This window comes from Ctenocephalides felis, unplaced genomic scaffold (assembly GCF_003426905.1).
Source record: "Ctenocephalides felis isolate EL2017-DRISC unplaced genomic scaffold, ASM342690v1 CF-g0.4_SCAFFOLD_01886, whole genome shotgun sequence".
Lineage (NCBI taxonomy): Eukaryota > Metazoa > Arthropoda > Insecta > Siphonaptera > Pulicidae > Ctenocephalides > Ctenocephalides felis.
The window spans coordinates 128,248,776-128,272,753 of record NW_020538040.1 but is presented as its reverse complement, the minus strand read 5'-3'; the positions used below and the strand labels follow the sequence as shown (position 1 = coordinate 128,272,753).

Sequence of the window (23,978 nt, the reverse complement as noted above, 5' to 3'; positions counted from 1 at the left end):
TTTATTGTCAGTAAGAATTGATAATTGTTTAATTTTTGTAGCTTACTGTGATATTTGTTCTCAACATAATAAAAATATAACTAGTGGTGCATGGCATCGTGCCTTTAAGCAAATTGGTGGAACTTCCCGTTCCGTAATTAAATAGAATCGAGGAATAATAAATGATTACAAATAGATTATTGTAAGTACTATAACTTTTGTTATTTGTATTTGAATGACAAAATATAAGAATAAACTGGACAACGACGTTTATATATGTTTACATAAAAAGTAAATAAAAGTAAAAAAAAACATATCTCATATATATTTCTAAGAATTATATAAACTAATTTGCAAATTTAAATTTATTTATTTGAAGTATATAAGAGAGTTTTAGAATTTTAGCTAGCATTAAAATTAAAATCCGAATCATTTTTCATATTTAAACAAAGAAATAATTGTAAATTAAAAAAATGGACAAAAAATTCTGCTTTCCTAAACTAATCGATTCTTTATACTGCAAAATGTTCATTGAATCATTCGAATCGGAAGCTTTGAAACGACTGGGCCTGTCTTTTCCAGAAACTAATCACCACGTCATCAATACAAATTGAATGTTTTTAAATAATTCAAAACGGATGCTCTGTTTTCTCAATAGGAAACGATTGTTTTTTGAATGTTTCAAATCGGTTGATCTGTGCTCCTGAAAACGTGGACAGAAAATTATATCCACACACACACACGCACACAAACACATACATCCATTTTATTAAGGTATGTCAAGATATTCAGAAACCTCTGAAACGTTAAATATGCAAAAAGTTTCATTTTCAATTTTCGGAAAATTACTATAACTTGCGGTAAGTAAATAATAAATATATTTATTAACTATCGTTCATTAAGTTTTAATAACAAATAACTTAATTGAATAATAATTTTTATTAGAAGGATTGAACTAAACAACATTGCTGACAGCGAAACTTGTTCATATACGCCACTATGTATTCTGAGATACGAGGTTGCGCATGGCACATTTTTCTGAATTGAGATACGTGATTGTATTTTTCTCAATAAAAAACGTTCGGTTGATTTTTTTTTTACAAAACTTCACAGATCTATGCGTCTATATTTAGTGATTGATTTTCCGATTAAAACTCAAAATCGTCAAAAATCGAGTTACGAGGTTGCGTCAGAAAAGCATCGATATCGAGGTTTTGAGAGATCGGGGCGTTCGATTTGAATGATCCCAAAAACATTCGATTCGTAATGACGGTGAGGAGTGATTAGTTTTTGGCAAAGGCGGCAGGTCCAATGATTTCGGAGATACAGAGCTGAATGTGCAAAAAATGGCAGTTTTTGAGAGAACTAAGCGTCCGATTTGAATGATTCCAAAAACTTTCTGCTTGTTTTAACAAAATAATTGATTCTGGAAAAAAAAATTTTTGCTTCAAAATATTTTTTTTAAACTTTTTTTCCAAAAAAAATTATTTTGTATATCGAAAATAATTCAGATTTTCATTTTAATTCTGTTCTAATATACTTTAAACAAATAATTTCAACTTTCCAATTTAGTTTATATAATTCTTATAAATATAAATAGACAATGTTAAAATATTTATAATAATCCATTTTAAAACATTTAATATTCCTCGATCATTTCGTTACCGTACGGGAAGTTCCAGCAATTTGCCTTGAGGCACGATGCCATACACCTCACTAGTTTTAGCATGATTTCATGTCTGTATATACATATACATATATACGTAGTGTATGTGTGTACATATGGATATGTGTGTGTATATGTATATGTATACACGTGTTTGTATACATATGTATGCACATGTATATGTGTATATATGTGTATATGTATATATATACATGAAAATAATTCTCCGTTTTATCTAAATGCAACAAAATAATTATACTTTTTCAAACTAAAAAATAAATCCCATTTTTTCGTAAATTGCCAATGCAAAGGACCATAAAGCAATATTCACGTTTGGACCTTAGGCACATCTGTGTAACAGAAGTGCAATACAGATAGTAACCTAGTCGTGTGAAGTCGAATTTTTCGCATACTCTCAAAAAATTTTTTCCCAATGTTTTCCAACAAAAAAATTAGTGATATGGATATATAGATCAATATTGCAGAAGAAGCCTGATTATGAAACGTATCTAGTTCCGAAACGTCGTAATTAAACATCTCCAAAAGCAAATTGTTTTTTATTTATTGGATTTACTGTTCGGAAAAAAACATACATCAATTTATTGAAAAAATCTGGGACTTGTCTATTATATATATATATATATATATATATATATATATATATATATATATATATATATATATACTCGTATTGATTGATTTGTTTCTTTATTTATTCATTCATTTTTATATTAATTACTAATATCTATAAATTTATTTTAACATATATATATATATATATATATATATATATATATACACACACACCTAAGTCTGTTTTTACACGGAGATTGGTTCCAGAAGAATCCGTGTAAAAAAAAAACGTGTAAAAAAAGACATTGATCTTATACAAAAATGGGTGATTTGTTCCTAATCTCTAAAACCTATTAAAATTGGTGAAAAACAAGAATTTTTAAGAACAAGAATTAAATTAGTGCTATTCAGATTTGCTTTGACCAGTAAAAATTGTTTGTACGCGCTAAAGGGGAATTCACTTAAATCTTTAAGCTAGTGTTCGCAAACTATCGATACTATCGATGGTTTCAGGCTTTTTTCTTTCATAAATACTTTTTTGTGATATGAACATACTTCGCAAAAATTTAATTTGACAAAAAAAAATTAGGTACATAAAATTTCAAATCGTGCTGAATGGAATAAATTCGTGTAAAATAATTAAAAATATTCAATTTTCAAACCGTGTTATATCAAAACCGTGTACAAAAAGACCGTGTAAAAACAGACTTAGGTGTATATATATATATATATATATATATATACATCTGCTGCATTTGCAAATTTATATGTACGTGCACTTAATGCATTAATGCATTCGTGCATTTTATGCAGAATAGTTTAATGACAGTTATCCATACGACAGTCATGGTTCTATGTGAGAGTTTTGTAAATATTTTGTTGTTTTTATTTCATTTTGTAAATGAAATGTATCTGTATGAAGGATTCAAGGAAAAAATATGACATACAAATCAAAACCCACTGTGGGTAATGTTGGATCAATAAATGGTAGTTAGTTCAGGAACACAAACATAAAATAAAGTTTTCAATAAGGAGATAAAAAATCAGCTATATCAATTGTTTTTAAAGCATATGTGATTAGATACTGATTTCTTGTATTTATTCATTATAATGTTTTTTTAAATAAAGATTATATAACTTTTTTACTTCCCGAATATAAGTTTGTTTTCGCTATTAAATCCGATTTATTAGCTCTTTGCGACAATTTTGCCGTTTTATTATAATTAGCAGTAAAGTGCAAAATTTTTGTCCACGTTTTCGCCAAAAACCTTGAATCAATTTTAAAAAACTGTTTGAAAGATATTCTGGGAATTGTGCTGGTTGGTTTTTAGTAGAGTTCATGGTCTTGAAGAACATACTAGAATATAACGCCGCCACAAGCGTTTAAAATTCATCGAATTTAACGTTTAACGTTTAATCTTACATGTCAAGGCTAATGATGCCCAGTGTAAATATTTTTTTTTGTTACGAGACTTCCTTATACTATATGAAGAGCTTGTGATCCACCGAGATGCTGCCGAACTCTGTTAAAATAAGTACACTTATCGCAATTTGTGTGTCGAAGAACCAGATATAATTATTGGCTATATCAGACCATTAAAAGATCATATATAGTTTAAAATGTTGTTTATCGAGATAGAAAGATAACATATTAATGTTATAATGATATTATTTATTTGATTATTGCGTTAAGATTGATGTTACTTACATTGTTAGATGAAGCCTGAGTTGATACTAATTTTAAAAGTTTTTATAATTTTATATTATTTTTGTGATTGGTTCATTTTTGGGTGCTAGCGACTGCCCATTGTCTAATCAGGTATTAATCTATGATTTAGTTAGGTCGAGTTAAAAAAAATCTTAATTTCTTAGAAAGACGAATTAATGATTAAGTTGCCAGTTGAACACTTAGGGGTTTATATGGACCACTTTGCAAATTACTGATCTAAACGTACATGCTATAATATCAAAGGCATAGGAAATGTGGTTGAATTATACAAAATGAGTTAATGTGCCGCGTTTTTTAAATCATACAAGCATGTGTTTGCGCACTATAATTAATATAATCACAAATATTATAGTTTGCTTTAAAAATATGAACAGGAAATCGCATTGATTAAATTCTAGTGAAAGCGAAAAGTTTATTTTAGAAATAAACAGTTGAAAAATTTAAATAGCCACATTTTAATGTGTGTTGATCAGATTTACACATATCGGAAATTTTATGCAACTTGCTTTAAAGCAAAATGCCACTTACACCTAGTATCTATTATGTTTTAATAATTATAGAAAAAGGATAGTTCTAAGTCAATACTTTGAATCGAACTTTTTTACTTATATTGACCATATAACTATTATTCAATACCAAAATTGTTAGAGTTGCATGGCTTATGCACACCATTGACCTATACAAATATGCGGGCACAATTTATTTATAAATGTAAATGCATCTATATTTTGTATGTATACGGGTGGTCTAAAGAATACTCTATAATAATATAATAGACTAGTGGTGCATGGTATTTTGCCTTAAGGCAAATTGCTGAAACTTTCCGTATCGTAAATTAAAAACTTTGATTTTTTTTTTTTTTGAAATTTCGTTGAGATTGAATTTTTTTTAACGTCTGTTAAATTCTGTTTAACTTTTATCTCCGAAACCGCTAGATCTGCCTTTCCAAAAAAATTAATCAGTTCTTCATCTTGTCAACAGAAGTAAAATGTTTTTCGAATTATTAAAATCGGACGCTCTGTTCTCTTAATAGGAATCGATGTTTTTTGAATAATTGAAATCGGTTTCCCAAAATCGTCGACGAAAATTTGTATCAGCGCGCGCGCTCACACACACACACACGTACATACATACATCCATCCATTTGGAATGCCAAAATGTTAAAAAAAACGTAAAGATATATGAAAATTTTCATTTTCAATTTTTTTGCGATTACTTTAACTTTGCCCTACTAAATAATATGCATAATGTTTACTATAAACCTTTTTTTCTAACTCTAAAATTGATGCCTAAAATCAATATGCCGAGTTCGCTTTCACTGACAATATGTTTAGTAATTTTGTATTGATAATTATAATTACACACAATTATTAATCTTCCAATACTAATAGTTGATAGTTGATTGTTATGAAAACAACTGAGTCGAACTGAAAATTGTTTGGAAATAGATGTTTAATATTTGTTAATCAAATATAATGTTTAGTAAATAACACGTGTTAGTTGTAGTTTCTAATCTAATAATAAGAGTATTATACTTTTCACATTCTTTTGTCTTGTGTATTTAATTTTTTTGATGTTATGTATATGCCCTCCCTACACATATGTACGGTACATACAGATGAACAAAATTAGCTTTATGATAATGTATACAGACTTTAACATGCACATTACACACACAACACACACACACACACACACACACATATATATATATATATATATATATATATATATATATATATATATATATATATATATATAACAATTCTGTGGGAATTTTTGATCTTAATGTTAAATATAAAATAGTCCGCACTCTTACTAAAGTTTCTATGCAAATAACATGAGTAAAATTATATTTGTTTTATAACATAGCGACAAGTGAATAAAAATTTTGAGAATAACATTGTATTTGCCTATTTTGATCCAAAATAAAACTAGCTGTAAGTGGAATTTTGTCTTGAGGCAATTATGGCATCGTGCCTTAAGGCAAATTGCTGGAACTTCCCGTACCGTATGTTCGTGGAATACTGAATGTTTTCAAATAGATTATTATAAATATTGTAACATTGTCTAATATTTATAAGAATCATATAAACTGAATTGCAGAGTTGAAAATATTTGTAAAGTATATTAGAACTATAGTCAGAATTAAAAATAAAATCTGAAATATTTCGATATACAAAAAACTTAAAAAAAAAAAAAAAAAAAATTGAACAAAATTTTTTTTTCCAAAATCAATTATTTTGTTAAGACAAGCAGAAAGTTCTTTGAATCATTTAAATCGGACGCTTAGTTCTCTCAAAAATTGCCATTTTTTACATATTTAGCTCCGTATCTTCAAAATGGCTGGGCCTGCCTTTGCCAAAAACTAATAAACACTTCTCCCAATCATTACTAATTGAATGTTTTTTAGATCATTCAAATCGGATACTCCGTTCTCTCAAAAATTCGATTTCTATTTTCTGCACTCTTTGCTCCGTATCTCCGAAACGGCTTGACCTGCCTTTGCCAAAAACTAATCAGCTCTTTTCCCTATCAATAGGAATCGAATGTTTTTTGAACCATTCCAATCGGTTGATCCGTACGCCCGAAAACGTGGACGAAAATTTGTATCCATACATACATACACACACACACACACACACACACATCCATTTTTTCTGAGGTATGCCAAAACGTACAGAAACCTTCAAAACGTCGAGAAATGTAAAAATTTTCAATTCCGATTTTCGGCCCATTACAATAACTTACCCTACGGGAAGTTAAAAATAGTATAAAAATTTGACTTATTTCATAAAAAAAGTATTTTTTTAAGAAGAGTGCGGATTATGTTAAAGTTAATATACAAATCTATTAATCGGGCATAACGTCAATAATAAACATGATTTGGTTTAAAAATTTATAATATCCATTTCGGCTATAGCCCTAGCCTTCTTTCCGTGTAACTGTGTATCTCTATATGAAGTTCGTGAACTCACAAATGCAAATATAATGAATATGTCATATCTATCATCATGTATCTCATTCGTGAAAACACTATAAATCATCTCTCTCAGATACAAATATAAACAAATGAGCATTTGTAGGCCAATTAAATTGTGGTCGCATTACGATAGATAATAAATACACAGTCGAATGAGATACTCAATATTCCGAATAATTGTGCACCCACGGAAATGGAAGATTTTTGTTTTTATTTTTACATTTCTTTAAATGTGATATATATATATATATAATATAATCTAATATAATATAATATATTACACATGCATATATACACATGCATATATGAGCCAAGTAGAGTCAACTGATTCAAATCATTCGAATCAAGAGGAGAAATATTTACTGCGGTACAACATGTATGACATTTATAATAAAAATCAATCTTTTATAAAAAGATTGTAATAAATATAAATATTAAATTAAAAAATGAATTAAATCATTCGAGCGACACAAATCCAATCGATTCATGCGAGCGATTCAACTTCTGAACAGATACGAAGATACAACAGTCATTATTGCTTGTTTGTTTATTAGACGGAACGCCAAGAGCGAATTAGTTTGCTAAATATTAATCCAGTGGTTTCCAACCTTTTCTTCTTTGCGCTCCCCTTTCGAAAGAAAAAAATATTATAATATTTAAATACACAATATTATAAAAAGTATACATACAAACATAACTATTGATTACAAGAAAAAATAATTTTAAATTTAATGAAAACAAATCATAGAATAATAACACAACATTAAAAATATTTAATGCGACGGTGGAGCGTCTTTTTAAGTACAAATTTTCTCAAACTGCTATCATTAAGCGAAATCGGTACTTTGTTTTTAAGACTGCTACTGCAGAAAAATCTGTTTCACATAAGTAAGATGTAACAAATGGTAACAAAATTTCTAAAGCATTATTTGTCAAAGTAGGTAAATCGTCTGTTACTCGTAACCAAAACTTAACAATATTCTTTTCATCCTGAAACATCTGCTTTAATGTGCTATTAGTAGATAAATCACTTGCTGCTCTGCTGTTGGAAGACCAAAGTCATCATATATCTCAATGACAAATGGATTTCTAATCCACTCATATTTGGACATATCTAGATGTTTAAAGTAAGGCGAAAATTGGTTCCTTAAACTAGTCATATGATTGATAATAAGATCTTTACTTACTTCTATTTTATCAGTAACAGTAGTAATTTTAAAAGTGAGAAACATGTCTAAGTTATTAGTTTTCATACTAGCTATCCACAGTCGTAACTTTTTCATAAATGCCGTAATCTTGTATTTTTGAACAAAAGCATGAATTTGAGATCCTTGCATTGATTTATTTAAATCGCTTAGCCTTTGAAAAATATCAACTAAATACGCAAATTTTGCAAGAAACTTCGTGTCCTAAAACAAACTTCATCTCTTTTGTTATCAGCAAGAAATATGGCAATTTCTTTTTTGAGCTAAAACACTCTTTGAAGTACTTTAGCACTTGAAAACCAATGTGCTTCAGAATAATAAAGTAGTATATTTTGAAGTACAGCTTCGCGCCTCCCCCTGGAACGGTATGGCGCCTCCCTAAGGGGGGGGGGTGCGTCCCACAGGTTGGAAATCGCTGTATTAATCTTTTTTTTATTTATTCATAAGGCCACGTCCTATCGAAATTTTTGCCATCATAGATTAAAATTACATATGAAACTAGTGGTGCATGGGATCGTGCTTTGGCAAATTGCTGTAACTACCCGTATCGAAAACTACTTTTTAAAAAAAAAAACTTAAATTAGAAAACTTCGAAAAAATTAATTTTTGAGAATTTTGAATTTTTTGAGAAAAAGACGTTTTTGAAACATTAGATTTTTTTATATTATCATTTTTTTAAAAAAAATTAGCTTTTTTAAAGCAATCGCACTGCATAGTTGTTTTAGAGTAGAAATATCAAAGTGCGTAAGCATCGCGTCGTAGTCTAACATGTAAACATTGGTACGGAACCCATATAAATGTACACAAAATTTGTATTTATTATTATGATCTCTATAAAATATCTAATATATGATATGTATACATTGTTTTTTACTGTTTTCTTCATTGGATCTTCGGAAATGCTGGACCTGTCTTCCCAAAAGTTTCACCATTTGTTTATTTTGTCAATACAGGTAAAACGTTTTTTTTTTAATAATTTAAATCGGACGCTCCGTTCTCTCAAAAACTGAAATACAATTTTACCCTACGGGAAGTTAAAAATACTTACATAATGTTAATTCAATCATACTTATAAATAATAACGTAAAAAAACAAACTAATAGCTCATCACTATTAATTTGATTCCCAATCTATAGTTTTATATTACATTCATTTATGAAATATTCTGTAAATGCAAATTTTACTCTTACTAATAATATATCTTTTGTTTATTGTGAACGATACTTTGACATGTTGAAGCCTGTTATAAAGTTTTATCCGTTGATTTTTATTTAATGTATTGGGTTGTTCGGAAAGCAACTTCGTTTTTTATATACATTTTGACAAGTCATCATTGTTTCATAAACAAATACTTTAATGAATTATATATTGGCTGTTTTGATCGGACATATTTTATCAAAATCTTCGATGATGCAGTTATCATAAGATTCTTTCTTGCTTCTGCACAGCAAATAGCCATTTTTACAGTTTTCACTACCAATAAACAAGCATAAGATAGCGTTGCCATGACAACGCTATGTTATGAGACAGAATTGCCCCATTAGTTTATCTATCTGATGACATGAGGCATCTGAATTGACCGTTATGTTGTCCTAAAAAATGTGGGAAACAAACAACTTTTTTAAAAACTCACCAAACATTCCGCATCACCTTTTTCTGGCGAATTTCGGCTTTGCAACTATGCTGAGCAGTTCTTCTTTTCTATTTCATGAGCAATTTTGTGTATTGTATATGTATTCTTTACAACCCATTTTACATTCCAGGTAATAATGCGCTTTGAAAACTGATCATTTTCATGACCTTATAGAGGCGAATTGCAGACATTAGTGCGTCGGCACAGGTTTCTCTCTATGAGAACCATACATTGAGTTTCGAGGAAACTACCAAAATTATTATTTTATTTATTTAAATGGCTTGGTCCTAAAGGGACATTTTAGCCAACAATCATTAGTTACATATAGAAGTAGACTACATAATATTAATTTTATCTATTCTATTTCTATTTTTTTGTAAGCAATCGAAAATTGATGGATTACCATAATTCTTCGGCAAATTGAAAGCATGCAGTAAAGACTTACAAATCTGACAAAATTATCGCCTTTTCCATTTTATATTACTTGATCAGATCTAGCGCTCCATTATTGGCCATTAATTCCGGCGTAAATATTATAGCCCAATCGGGTATTTTAATTTGAATTTGTTTGTTTTGTCTTGGTATGCTAATTGCGTAGCTAACACCAATTTTTCCATCTCGAGTCCATTAAGTTGTTTAGTTTCAAATTAATTGTTTTCTTGTTCACACTAGCAAAGTCGTTTGGCAAGTGTATATATTTTTTAGGTAACGTGCCTTTCCAAGAAACAGTGAAGTACATTTTGTTGTTTAAAATGATTTCTTCTTCTAATTGTTTTAATGTATGTAAAGCAGCAACTAAAGGGGATTGGATTATTTTTGCAGTACCTATTAATGAAATGAACTGTAAATGGCTGTAAATGATTCTATAAACGCGAATTTCTTAATCAAGAACCTATTCGTTAGACCTGTCTTGTATCTAAAGGCGCTTCTCTAAGTTCTGCCAATAACGCATTAGTTGGCGTCGATTTTAATGCTCCCAAACATAGTCTTATAGCTGCGAATTGTGATATTTTTAATTAACATTTTGTGCAACCCACAGAAAATCTGTCCATAAATTAGACAATCAAAGTAGGGTCTAACAACAGATTTGTATAACGAAAGTCAGATATTTGGATGTGCACCCCATCTGATGCCACATCCTATTAACTTCCCGTAGGGTAAGTTATTGTAATCGTCCAAAAATCGAAATTGAAAATTTTTACATTTCTCCACGTTTTGAAGGTTTCTGAACATTTTGGCATATCTCAGAAAAAATGGATGTGTGTGTATGCATGTATGGATAAAATTTTTCGTCCACGTTTACGGGCGCACGGATCAACCGATTTGAATGGTTCAAAAAGCATTCGATTCGTATTGATAAGGAGACGTGCTGATTAGTTTTTGGCGAAGGCAGGTGGCAAAAACTGCCAAAAACGGTAACTCAGTTTTTAAGGTAACGGAGCGCAATAATTCAAAAAACATTTTACTTGTATTGACAAAATGAACAACTGGTAAAATTTTTGGGAAGGCAGGTCTAGCGGTTATGGACTCTCAATAAAAATAACTTAAAAAATTGCCATTTGACGGTCAAAAATGTTTATTGGACATTGGACGTACATCAAATTATCAGATATTTTATAGAGATTTTAATAATGTGTACCCATTTTGTGCAAACCTTTTTGGGTTTCGTACCAAGATTTTTAATTTACGGTGTGCAAAAAATGCATTTACAGAAAATTTAGTAATTTTGAAAATTTTCAAAAAAAATCTAAATTTTTAATACAAATTCCAAGTTTCATAGAATGCAAATTTCCGAAATTTTTCAAAAATTTTTTTTTGAAAAATCGAGTATTTTCAAAAATTTCCAAATTCTCAAAATATTTAGAAAAAAAGTTTTTTTAATTTCAAAAAATTTCAAACTTCTAAAAATTTTTTCTAAATATTAAAAAATTTCTAAATTATCAAGAAAAAAGATCAAAATAATGGACTCTTGTAAACGTACACATAAGTTGTTCATAAATTACGCTCGTCGCCCAATTTAAAAAGCACTTATCAGTTTACAGTACGTAATAAATAATCTATTTGAAATTATTCAAAACAATTATTGATTATTTTCATTTCTCGAATGTTTAATTATGGTACGGGAAGTTACAGCAATTTGCCTTAAGGCACGATGCCATGCGCCCCACTAGTTGGAGTTGATTTCAATTATGATTCTAATTAGATTATTTTCTGATTCGAATTATTCGATCTTATGTCCAATTATTAAACTTGGCTCATACATATGTGAACATCAAATATCTTATGAATTATGATAAATATATTTATCTTTTACATACATGTTGTTTGTTTCGTTGACATCGCGTTAGGTTCTTTTGGTGGCTGCAAATTCACTTTCATATAAACAGGTTTTTGTGGCTACTTGCATCTCTGATTTAACTTTCTACTCATTTTTCCGGCGTAAATCAATCGAATTTCAATTTTTAAATGCCATTTTTTTAAAATTCAACTCCAGCAAGGGTATATTCCAGAATAAATTGTTCACAGAATATTGTATTTCAAGAATTAAGGAGTGACACCACTGTACTTTTTCCAAAAAAATATTTTTGGTTTAGAAAATATTTGATGTTTTATTGATTTCTTTTAATTACGAGTTTTTTGTCCAAGCGCGTTGCACTGCTCCGAAGCTGCTACATGAATTAAATATACTAAAACATATTATAATATCTTTATAATGCATAACGACTACTTCTATCTTATTAAATACACTAACATTTGTCATTATAAAGTATTTATATTTATGTGGGAGCATTTATAATAAATATAACGTTAGTGTAGTATGCTCTACTATAATAAAAGCATCAAGGAAATGGAATGATAAAGAAAATTTAATCGTTTGAACCCAACTGTCCTTTTTTTTTGGAAAACTAATTCGCGTGTTTTCTCATTATTTTTTAAACAACCTTATAAATCAATATATTTAATTATATTAATTGTAGTGCATAAACAACACGTGCTTGTATGTCTCAAAAGCGGAAGCGTTCCTAATTTTGATGATTTTTTATAATTCAACCCTTGAGAATGTATAATGTCTATGTATTACTCTAGAGTCCTCTTAAATTTCATTAAAAACATTAACATGTTATTATTAAACATTCTAACATTTGATCACGAAGAAATGAAATGGCCGATCTTTGACGAAAACTAATAAACAAGATTCCCAAGAGAATCTGTCGAGAGCTGTTTTAATTTTCAAAACCAGTTCAGGATTTTTTGCAAAAATGTGTACGAAAATTTTGCGGTTTTATGCGAAGTCCGAAAAAACAGCCTGGCCGATTGTCTCGCAAATCTGATCAATTCTCCTAATCGAGTGTCACCGAATAGTCTTTAAATTTTTGAAATCGGTTCAACCGTTTTTGAGAAAATATAGAAGAAAGTTAAACTATGACTCATCACATTACCAATGGCCTTTGACACAAACTTTGACTCATTACATTTTTTCAAACTTTGATGAATTTTTCAATTTATCATAGGGACGTAATATTTTAGTCTTCTTTAAGACCATGATGTCTATCATCATATAAAGTTTTATTACGAAGAAACGGCACGGCCGATCTTTCCCAAAAAACTAATCAGCACGAAATGATATCTTCTTTTTTTTTCAATTTTCAAAATCGTTTCAGGATTTTGGGCTAAAACGTGGTCAAAAAAATTTGCACTTTTTTGGTAGGGTAGAGCGGGGCTTGTTGAGCATAGGAGCAAGTTGGGCAATCGAAATATCTCGAAAACTATTAACCATCCGTTTAGGCATCATACGACGCAAATAGGGTGGCTCCGTAGGAGTAAACAGGCCAACTGGACAAGTGAGTGAGGCGCACAGGCGTTTCGTTTATTTTAAGATCAGAAAGTAAAAACGTTATTTATCACAAGTTTTTGTCTGTGTTAGTAGAATGTTATTTGTTTTTAATCAGGTAAATGTTAATCTTCCATATAATTAACGCATTTTTAATACGCAGAGAGGTTATAGGTAGGGCTTACAATACCGGGGTTCTGTGATCCCGGACGATTTTTGTCGGGTATTCAAAACCGGTTTTGATACAAAAATACCGGCATTTCGGTATTATTAGTATTTTTTTTATTTATTATTTAATAGACAATCAGAAGACAATGTTTCTATTAGCCTATGTGATAAGTTATATTTGGCGTTTAGAGGTCTCCTCCATTGAAGAGATCCTCTGCTAGAATTAATCTATGGCTGTCTGTATATAATTCAATATTGCAGGTCCTTTGGCCATTTCTTCTTGAGTCTTCTTGTTTGAACCATTTTGTTAATGATTTGTATTTCAGCGTTCGAATGATCATTGATTTTGTTGTGGTAAGAACAGCTCCGGGTCTTTATAATTTCATTTACAGTTTTAATTTCCAGGTCCCTGTGGATGGTCTCATTAGTTACGTACCAAGGCGCATCTACCATTGCTCTTAATATTTTGTTCTGGGTACGCTGTATAATTTTTATGTTTGATGCACTTGCACATCCCCATAATTCTATTCCGTAGCTCCAGTATTATGTTAAAAACCGAATTAACGCTATATGTTTTACACATATCGATCCGAGAATGACACATCGATAAGCGGCAGTGTCGGCAAGATGAAACAGTTGTTTATATGTTTCGACATGAAAGGAATCATTCACAAAAATTATTAGTCGTCCACGAGCATCGTCGTCATATCAAAATCGTTATCAATGATTTTTAAACATAATACACAATCAATATAATTCTTTATATTGTATATCTTCCTGTCAATCATTCGTATTTATTTATTATTTTAATATAACGAACATTCACTATGTCAAATTATTGAGTGATAAAAGGTTTGATAATAATCAATGACAAGATTGGTCTCGGTGGTAAATGACCTCTTTTTATGCGTACGTTGCAGTTTTCTGGAAATCGTTCATCTAATTATGGTTTCATTATAACCTAAACACACTATACCAAGTACCAATTTATATATTATATTTGTACTAAATTCGGTTTTGGCTTGAAGATGAAACAATTGATTGTTTATATTTTTAAGAGCACATTTTAATAAATAGAATATAAGATTTTAATTGATTTTTTTGTTTTCTTAAATATATAATCCATAAGAGCCTATAATATGTAAAATGTAAAATAGAAATTAATATATATTGTTTTACTTGCACGTTGCACGAAGAAAATTTCTTGTTCTATCTACTTCTATTCCCCATGTAATAAAATAAATGATATGTACTCATTTCAGAACAATATTTATTGGATTCCACATATTGTTTGTTAATGACAATATAAAAACTGCAGTAAACTAAAATATAACTGGAATCCCGGTATCCAGATTTTAGTATAATTCTCACTCAACTTGTTCTGTCAATAAAACAATTTTCATTAACTTCCAAAGATTATCATTTTCACGATGTGAGCCATATGTGAGCTAAGTATAAAATGAAAGGTCTAAAGGTCAAATTATTCCCAAGGTATGGTATTGTTTTTTTATTTTACTTTTGGTTAATTATTCAAAGAAAATTACTATAAGTTTTGTTTTCCCTATCACTAAAACTTATTGTTAAACACTTACTTTGTTTTATCACTAGTCAACATTGAACTTATAGTTTCATTATAATTTTTTAGTGCTCAACTGCTCCATACCTTTGCTCAACCCCTACCTATTGGCTACATTGAGCATTACTTGACTTTCTGCATTAAAACAGCTGTAGCTCTTATCTTTTACTCATTACAGAAAGATACTATTGACACATTTGTTAAGCAATAAACAACAAATTTATCATGCCGCATAACTATTTGAGACTTATTATTGAGGAGTTTAAGTAAAAAATTGCTCAATTGGCTCCGCCCTACCCTAATTATAAAGAAACGGCTTGGGACTATCGCGAAAAACTGATAAACTTGAGTCCTTATCGAGTTAATAATAATAAATGGTAGTCTGCCCGATGGCAGGTCCATGATGTGAGAGCCACCACAATTAAATGATTCCTTACCCTTCATCTCATTACTGCTATTCCCCCTCCCATTTTCTTAATTTTATAAATTTTCCTTTTCGAACTTCTGCTTCTCTGCTTCTTGATCCTGTGCTTCAGCTTTCAGTTCCCTGTATTTTCTCTTTTCGCGCAAGTCGTCAATCGTCTGCATTCTTCCTCTTCCCACTCCTTTTGTTCCTTCTATTTTACCCTCGACGACGTCGTGCAGGAAGCATTTTTTTTGCAAAAGAGGTCCGATCCAGTTTCCTTTTCTTCTCAGAATTGTGCTCAGTAGAGTCAATAATTTTTTTTCAAATCAGCGCGCTTTTTGGTTGTCGACGAATGATCGCAAAATCGGCCTTTATACACACACACATACTTTTTCTAATGCTAGTCTCGAATGACTTGGAAGTTAAAATTAAAGGGAATTGTTATAACTTTGTATCTATTAAATTATATAAGTATTCTAGTTGGCCCGGCAGACGTTGTTTATCTATAAGGAATATTTCTAGCAAGTTTTCATTATGAAAATAACTAATTTTTATAAGAATGTAGACGTATGCGGTATATAAGTGAAAGGTGTGGCTAATACAAACTAAATTCATGATTTACCCACTGCAACACCACATACTACATATAAATATTTCCGGGACATATTAATACCACAGGCCTCTAATTTTTTTTTTTGTTTGGTGCATCAAATGTTAGAGCTGATTCTTATAGTTTTTTTTGCGCTGATTGCAAGTCTGGAAACCATTTTTTTGTATCAGCTTTAGTTTGAAACTTGGAAAAAAGTTGCCGAAACCAGGTCCATTCTAGATCGTCTCGGAAAAAAACTTTTCACATGTGTCAACTAAGGCCGAATGGGTCTTGTAAGTTTGTATGTACGAATAGGCATATCTCATTACAATAACATTCTGAATTGTATTACTATTTTGTACTTTCATTCCTTATATATCATATATATCATATCTTGAAAACTAAAGCTCATAGAAAAAATCAATGTCATTTTTGAAATCAGCGCCCCAAATATACTTAAAAACAGCATTAAAATCGTTAGCACCATTTTCTTTGTTGGCCTGTGTAGTCATTGCAAGCGCCAGCCTAATCCGAACCTGATTTAGTTTGATTTTAATTGGCCCATTTTTATATTTAAGGTTTTGAACTATTGTTACTGTGCCTTTTATTAATTCATTAATTTTTGAATTCAGGAACATTCATTCCTTTTATCAAGTATGTTGTGTCATGCTCAGCGAAATTTCCATTTCACTTAAAAACAACTTTATCTACAGATTTACATATAAAATTTCTAATTTTTTTTTACCAAAATTGCTTTTTCTGCAAGTCATTCAAAAACCATGTAATTCTTGTGCACATCGGGAAATATTCATACGATAGGATAATCCTGTTAATCAGGTTTAATCGGTGATAACCATTTCGTCGCCAATATCTAAGAATTGTTTCTAAAATACTACAGCGGATATAGATATATTTAAACTTTTTTATCAGGTCAGAAAAATCTTGATGTAAATGAAAATTCAATGAAAAACGTTCACAAAAAACTCAAGCTATATAAAAATGATTGTTCTACTAAAATGACTTATGAAATAAGAGACTTGGTAGGAGAGTAAAAATTTAGAGTTGTAATAAATGTACTTCAAAGTATCAATATTTAACACACTCGTACAGGAATCTAATGAAGTCCAAAAGCTGTTAAAAACATGATTATTCTTTCTGGGACATATTGCGATCGCGGGTCTTTGAGCAAAACCCTAACAAAATAAAAAATATAGTAAAATCTATGAAAATCAATTTTTATCTAATCGAAAATTAGTTAAATCTCCGTGCAAAAGCTTAATAAATGTGATGAAACTAATGCAAAAGATAAGTAATTTTATATTCATTATTCGGGCGCGTACGTTTTACCGAAAAAATCTAGGATTATCCGACCTAAGATAAATTACATATTTTTTACAGATTCTTTAAATAAAATCAGCATAAAAGTTTAATAAAGGTAGCTTTGCACGTGTTAAATATATAAATATCATTTTGCTAAAAGCGAAAATATATATTTTTTTTTTGCAAAAAATAATATATATATTATTTTGGAGTATGTAACTTTGGTATTGATAATATTAAAACAAGTGTGCTGAGTCAGGCAATTTCAGTGCTTAGACTTCAACAAGTATGTACACAAATTTAGTTTTTTAACTCTAATTCCTTAGTTTTAAATGTTTGAACTACTGATAGCTTGGTGTTGCAATTGTGTTAATTAGTGTAGTGTAATGACTAATGATAAATTGTTTTTGTCTTTTTCCACTGAATGACGGTCTCGATGAAGACTGGAACGTATGGATTAATAAAGATGATTTCCTAATTGCTTTAGTTTTTTTTACTTGGTGATATTGCCTGACTCAACACAATCTTTTTATATATATATATATATATATATATATATATATATATATATATAAAACTATCTGTAAGTGGAAATCTGTCTTAAGGCAATTATGGCATTGTGCCTTAAGGCAAATTGCTAGTACTTCCCGTACCAAAAATTATTATTTTTTTAAAAACGATTAACATTTTTGAAAAAAATTTACTTTGAAAAAATAAGATTTTTGAGAAACTATAAATTGGACAAAAAAATACTTTTTTTGAAAAAAAAAATTAAAAAAAAAAAATTTTTTTTAGTTTTTTTTTTTTTTTGAAAAAAAATTTTTTTTTCTTTATTTTGACATATTGTGGAAGATCTGAACTTTTTTTTCAAAGCAATCGTACTGCTTCAACTGCATAGGGACAAAATATAAAGCGCGTAAGCGCCGCGTCGCTGTCTAACGCATAAGCATTGGTACGGAACCCATAGGAATGTCAACAAAATGTATACTTATTGTTAAAATCTCTATAAAATATCTGATAATTTGATGTGCATATGTCTAATGATCATTTTTGACCGCCAAATGGCTCATTTTTTTACTTTTTCCTCCATATCTCCGAAACCGCTAGACCTACCTTCATGAAAATTTTATCGATTCTTCATCTTGTCAATACAAGTGAAATGTTTTTTGAATTATTCAAATCGGACAGACGCTCCGTTCTCTTAAAAGCTGAGTTACCGTTTTCGGCACTTTTTTCCCCGTATCTTCGGAACGGCTAGACCTGCCTTCGCCAAAAACTAATCAGCACGTCTCTTTATCAATACGAATCGAATGTTTTTTGATTTATTCAAATCGGTTGATCCGTGTTCCCGAAATCGTCGACGAAAATTTGTATCCGCACATACATACACACACGTACATACACACACACACGTACATACACACACACACACATCCATTTTTTCTAAGGTATGCCAAAATGTTCAGAAACCTCTGAAACGTAAAGATATATAAAATTTTCATTTTTGATTTTCTTGCGATTACTATAACTTGTCCTACGGGAAGTTAATAATATTATTGTATTATATTTATATTGTTTTATTTTTCCGAATATGCTGTTTAGTAGAACAGTACATCACACAATAAGTATGAATTATTTTCGTTTTGTTCATCATAGCATATGTGTCCTCGTTACATAGCTTAACTTTCTCCTTCATATGTTTTTTTTCACAATTTGACATTGTTGATATAATTCTTATTAATTGTATATGCAATTTCAATAATATATTTATTGTTTTGCTGTAGTAAATTAATTACTCGCAAACTTTTTATTGATTGTGAAACATATATTATTTGTGTGTATGGCATGTTACAATTTCTTTCACTTTGATTGATTTTCTTTAACGATTTATGATTAATAGATACTGTGCTGTGTTATCAGCTTTTTCAATGTATCTCTCTTCGTAATATATATTTGTTATTTTGACTAACAAATATTGGAAAACCATGTATTTTTACTTAATGCCTACATAGCTTGAAAATTAATATTTCATTTTGAAGATATTATTTTGAACAAAATTTGACTTTTTCATCTAACAATAAATTCGTCTCAATACTAATCTAATCGAATATAAAAATTTTCAACATTTTATCTTATCAATCGGCCTAGGTATCGATAAAAACATGCGGAACTGATTCTCTTTTCTTTTCGAAGTGATAACTTCTAAAAAAGTGACTTCCAATAAGATAGCTTTAATAAACGTTTAATTCTACTATTGAAAGGGTACGAAAACTTTGTTGCGTTACTATAGAAATTGAAGATCGATTTGACGGATAATCAAATAAAAATAGGATATATGAATGTTATCAGAAGCGTTTATGGATGATAACGAACCTGCTATTCTTATATTTTGATATCATTGTAAGATTTCATTTTTTTTTTGAACAATCCAAGGTCTCTATGACAATCTGAAAAATAGATGTCTAATTCTTACTCCACGTTTTGATATAAAAGCTTTTTACTCTGCTTACTCATAATTATCAGATAATTCTGATGTGACGATTGCGTCGCCAAAAAGAATTGAAGATATAAGTGCTTCAGAGTGCGTAGTCAAACCAACAGCGAATTTTTTTTACAAAATTGCAGTGAATAAATAATAAAAAAATATTTATTCACTGTACGTATACAAGCTGGTGAACGAATTGATTATTTTGATCGTTTTGTAACCGTTGAAGATTTTAATGTGTGTTTTTCATTAATTGAGCTGTAACATTAACGTTTCTTAAAGACAAAGAGTTAGAAATAATAAATAGTTAGAACGATTCAACCAACAACGAACGGGGGTAAATATGTTATCAATTAAAAGCAAATACCACAATTGTCTTTGTTGTTCTTTGTAGTAGCGTTTATAAATATAAACGCTATTATAAAAGAGTTGTTTAAGTTATAAAATATAACTTAAACACAATTGCTTACAGAAGACCTAGTTGGTTATGATAGCTTTTCAATATAGTGTAAATAATGGACTTAATGATATTTAGCTACTCAGATAAAAATTTTTAGCTGTTTATTTCGAAAATAAAGTTTGTTATTGCTAAAACCAATCAATGCGATTTTCAGGTGATCTAATTCAAACAAACGTATAATGGTAGTATTTGAATTTATTATACACAAACAGGGACATACAATTTCCTAAAAGGGCGGTTCATTATTTGCATTATGAGTTTTTATAATTAAACTACTTTTTGCAAGACTATAATAATAATATAAGATATTCGTTTCGATCATAAAACATATTGCTCTAATCTCCATTATAAGTTTTTTTTACATCGCAAAAAAAATACGAAGAAACGTCTCGGACGACCTTTGACAAAAGCTAATCAGTATGATTCATCTTTTGAAATGTTACTAAATTTTCAAAAAAGATTCAGGATTTAAATCTGGTCTAAAAGTTTAACACTTATCTGTGCTATACTTCTAAAGAAACGACTCGACCGATGGTCTCTCATTGAGCTGTATCGAATGGTTTTATCTACATTTATGGAATCGGTTCAGCCCAGCCGTCTTCGAGAAAACGTCGACGAATATTCGAATTTAGGCTCACATCGCAAATGCGCTTGTGATTATTCCAATGATTGAATTTTTAAAATCGCTAATCGTAGTCCGGTAATATTTTGATCATAACATTTATCATCATAAAGTTTCATCAAAATCGTCGATTTTTTATTCAAATTTTAATTACGAAGAAATGGCCCGGCCGATTTTTACCGAAACCTAATCAGCACGATTCCCAAACAAATTCATCTTCAATTATAAAGAAAATGCTTGCTCTATCCGCATGCAAAACAAATCAACGCATGTTCTTATTGAGTTTCATGGAATGGTTTTTATAGTTTTTAAATCGGTGCAGTCGTTTTTGAGAAAATGTCGACGAAAAGTCAAAAATCGGCTTATACACACATATACTTTTTGCTTTGTTGTCAAACTATTAGGAATGACTTAAACTACTTTTCAAAAGTTCAAACTATAAATAATATTATTAATGGATAAATTTTCAGTCAACATGATTTGAAAACATATTTATATATTTTTATTTTATTTTCTTATAAATCACAATCTGTCTAAATAGAAAGACATTTAGTAATAAGTTTGACAAATAACATAGAATTTTGAAAGGAAAACCTAGTGGTTCACCTTTTATTAATGTAATTTGAAAACATGTAGATTCTGTTCATGTCTACAATATTACTGTTGTTTTAAATTAACGTAAGAGATAAAGTTTTTAAAACTTTATTCCATAGATGCCTAAAATAAGTAGCCCAATAACATCTATCAATTTAAGTTATTTTTGGTCATGTGACTTGTTGGTTGATTTTACAGCTTACATTCCGCACACGCGATTTTTATTTGCCAAATTGGAATTGATCAATTTATCCAATTTAGATAATTTATACTCGTCCTGTTAATAAACAATCACATGGCGTAACTGGCGTTTTTGGCAAAATTAATCACACGATTTTAACAAACAATTTGAATTATGAATATTTGAAAATAATTAAATTGATGTACGAATAATATAATTTTTCATCTTATAGTAATAAAACAGGTTGTTTATAATTTGTTTTGTATAGTGTCGAATTTTGAATAAAACTCATTCATTTGTTCGGTAAATCATATTTAAAAAACATTTTTAAAATTTTTGAAAATTTTTCTATGCAATTTCGGTACAAAACTTTGATTGAATTGAGCACTATCGAAAAGACCATATTAAGAGCTAAAACTTAGAGAGGATTTTTTTTTTATCAATTTGGAAGCATTTGAGCCCCTGGGAGCAAGGAAATTCGAAAATGTCCATATTAAGGACCGCCCTAATATATATATGTGTATGTATATATATATATATATATATATATATATATATATATATATATACATACTGCTATTAGACGAGCGGTTTAGAAATGATAGCAGTCTGAAGTTGGTTGCAATACATATCAGCCACCCTTTATAATAATTTGAATTTGAACAGTCAACAATTCCATACTATTCATCTTCATCGAAATGTTTTTACAACTTCAATATTGTAAATAAAAAAAGGTAATGAAATTCATGATTAAAAAAGCATATGCGGGTATTCAAGGTTTTGGCACAGGCAGTTCAACCTTCCAAATTGATGTAAAAATTAAAATATTCAAACATTAGGTCTCACTTAATAAGTTTTTCTTATATCAGCCATAAGTAATTAGCAAATTTTTAATCCTTTGTGTGCTTTTTATATTTTCAGGAACAATGAGAAGCGTAAGGAAAAATCCCGGAATGCTGCACGATACCGCAGATCACGGGAGACCGAGATTTTCACTGAGCTGGCGGAATGTTTGCCTCTTGCTAAAGAGGACACGGACCATCTTGACAAGACCTCAATAATGCGACTGACAATCTCGTATTTGCGAATCCGAGCTGCCGTACCTCAAAGTGAGTAAATTAAATATAGCTCTGTTATTCCAAATCACATAATTTTTTAACCTCCCGAAGGAAAAGTAATAATAGTCGCAAAAAATCGAATATGATTTTTTAACTTCCCGTAGGGCAAGTTATAGTAATCGCAAAAAAATCGAAAATGAAAATTTTATATATCTTTACGTTTCAAAGGTTTCTGAACATTTTGGCATATCTTAGAAAAAATGGATGTATGTGTTGTGTGTGTGTGTATGTATGTATGTATGTATGTATGTATGTATGTATGTATGTATGTATGTATGTACGTACGTGTGTGTATGTATGTGCGGATACAAATTTCGTCGACGATTTCGGGAACACGGATCAACCGATTTGAATAATTCAAAAAACATTCGATTCGTATTGATAAGGAGACGTGCTGATTAGTTTTTGGCAAAGGCAGGTCTAGCCGTTCCGAAGATACGGGGCAAAAAGTGCCGAAAACGGTAACTCAGTTTTTAAGAGAACGGAGCGTCCGATTTGAATAATTCAAAAAACATTTCACTTGTATTAACAAGATGAAGAATCGATATAATCATGAAGGTAGGTCTAGCGGTTTCGGAAATATGGAGGAAAAAGTAAAGAAAATGAGCCATTTGGCGGTAAAAAATTATCATTGGACATATGCACATCAAATTATCAGATATTTTATAGAGATTTTAACAATAAGTATACATTTTGTTAACATTCCTATGGTTTCGTACCAATGCTTATGTGTTAGACAGCGACGCGGCGCTTACGCGCTTTTATTTTGTCCCTATGCAGATAAAGCAGTACGATTGCTTTGAAAAAAAGTTCAAATCTCCACAATATGTCAAAATAAAGAAAAAAAAAAATTTTTTTC

The 23,978-nt window shown here is 29.8% G+C and overlaps 1 protein-coding gene across 1 annotated transcript in view; it reads left to right on the top strand.

Annotated features, from left to right (window-relative positions):
• LOC113378567 (hypoxia-inducible factor 1-alpha) overlaps positions 1-23,978 on the top strand; it is a 112,112-nt gene that overhangs the window by 37,695 nt on the left and 50,439 nt on the right. Inside the window, exon 2 of the mRNA XM_026619112.1 lies at positions 22,923-23,110. Within this exon, the coding sequence (XP_026474897.1) occupies positions 22,923-23,110 (188 nt within the window). The remainder of the gene's footprint in view (positions 1-22,922; positions 23,111-23,978) is intronic.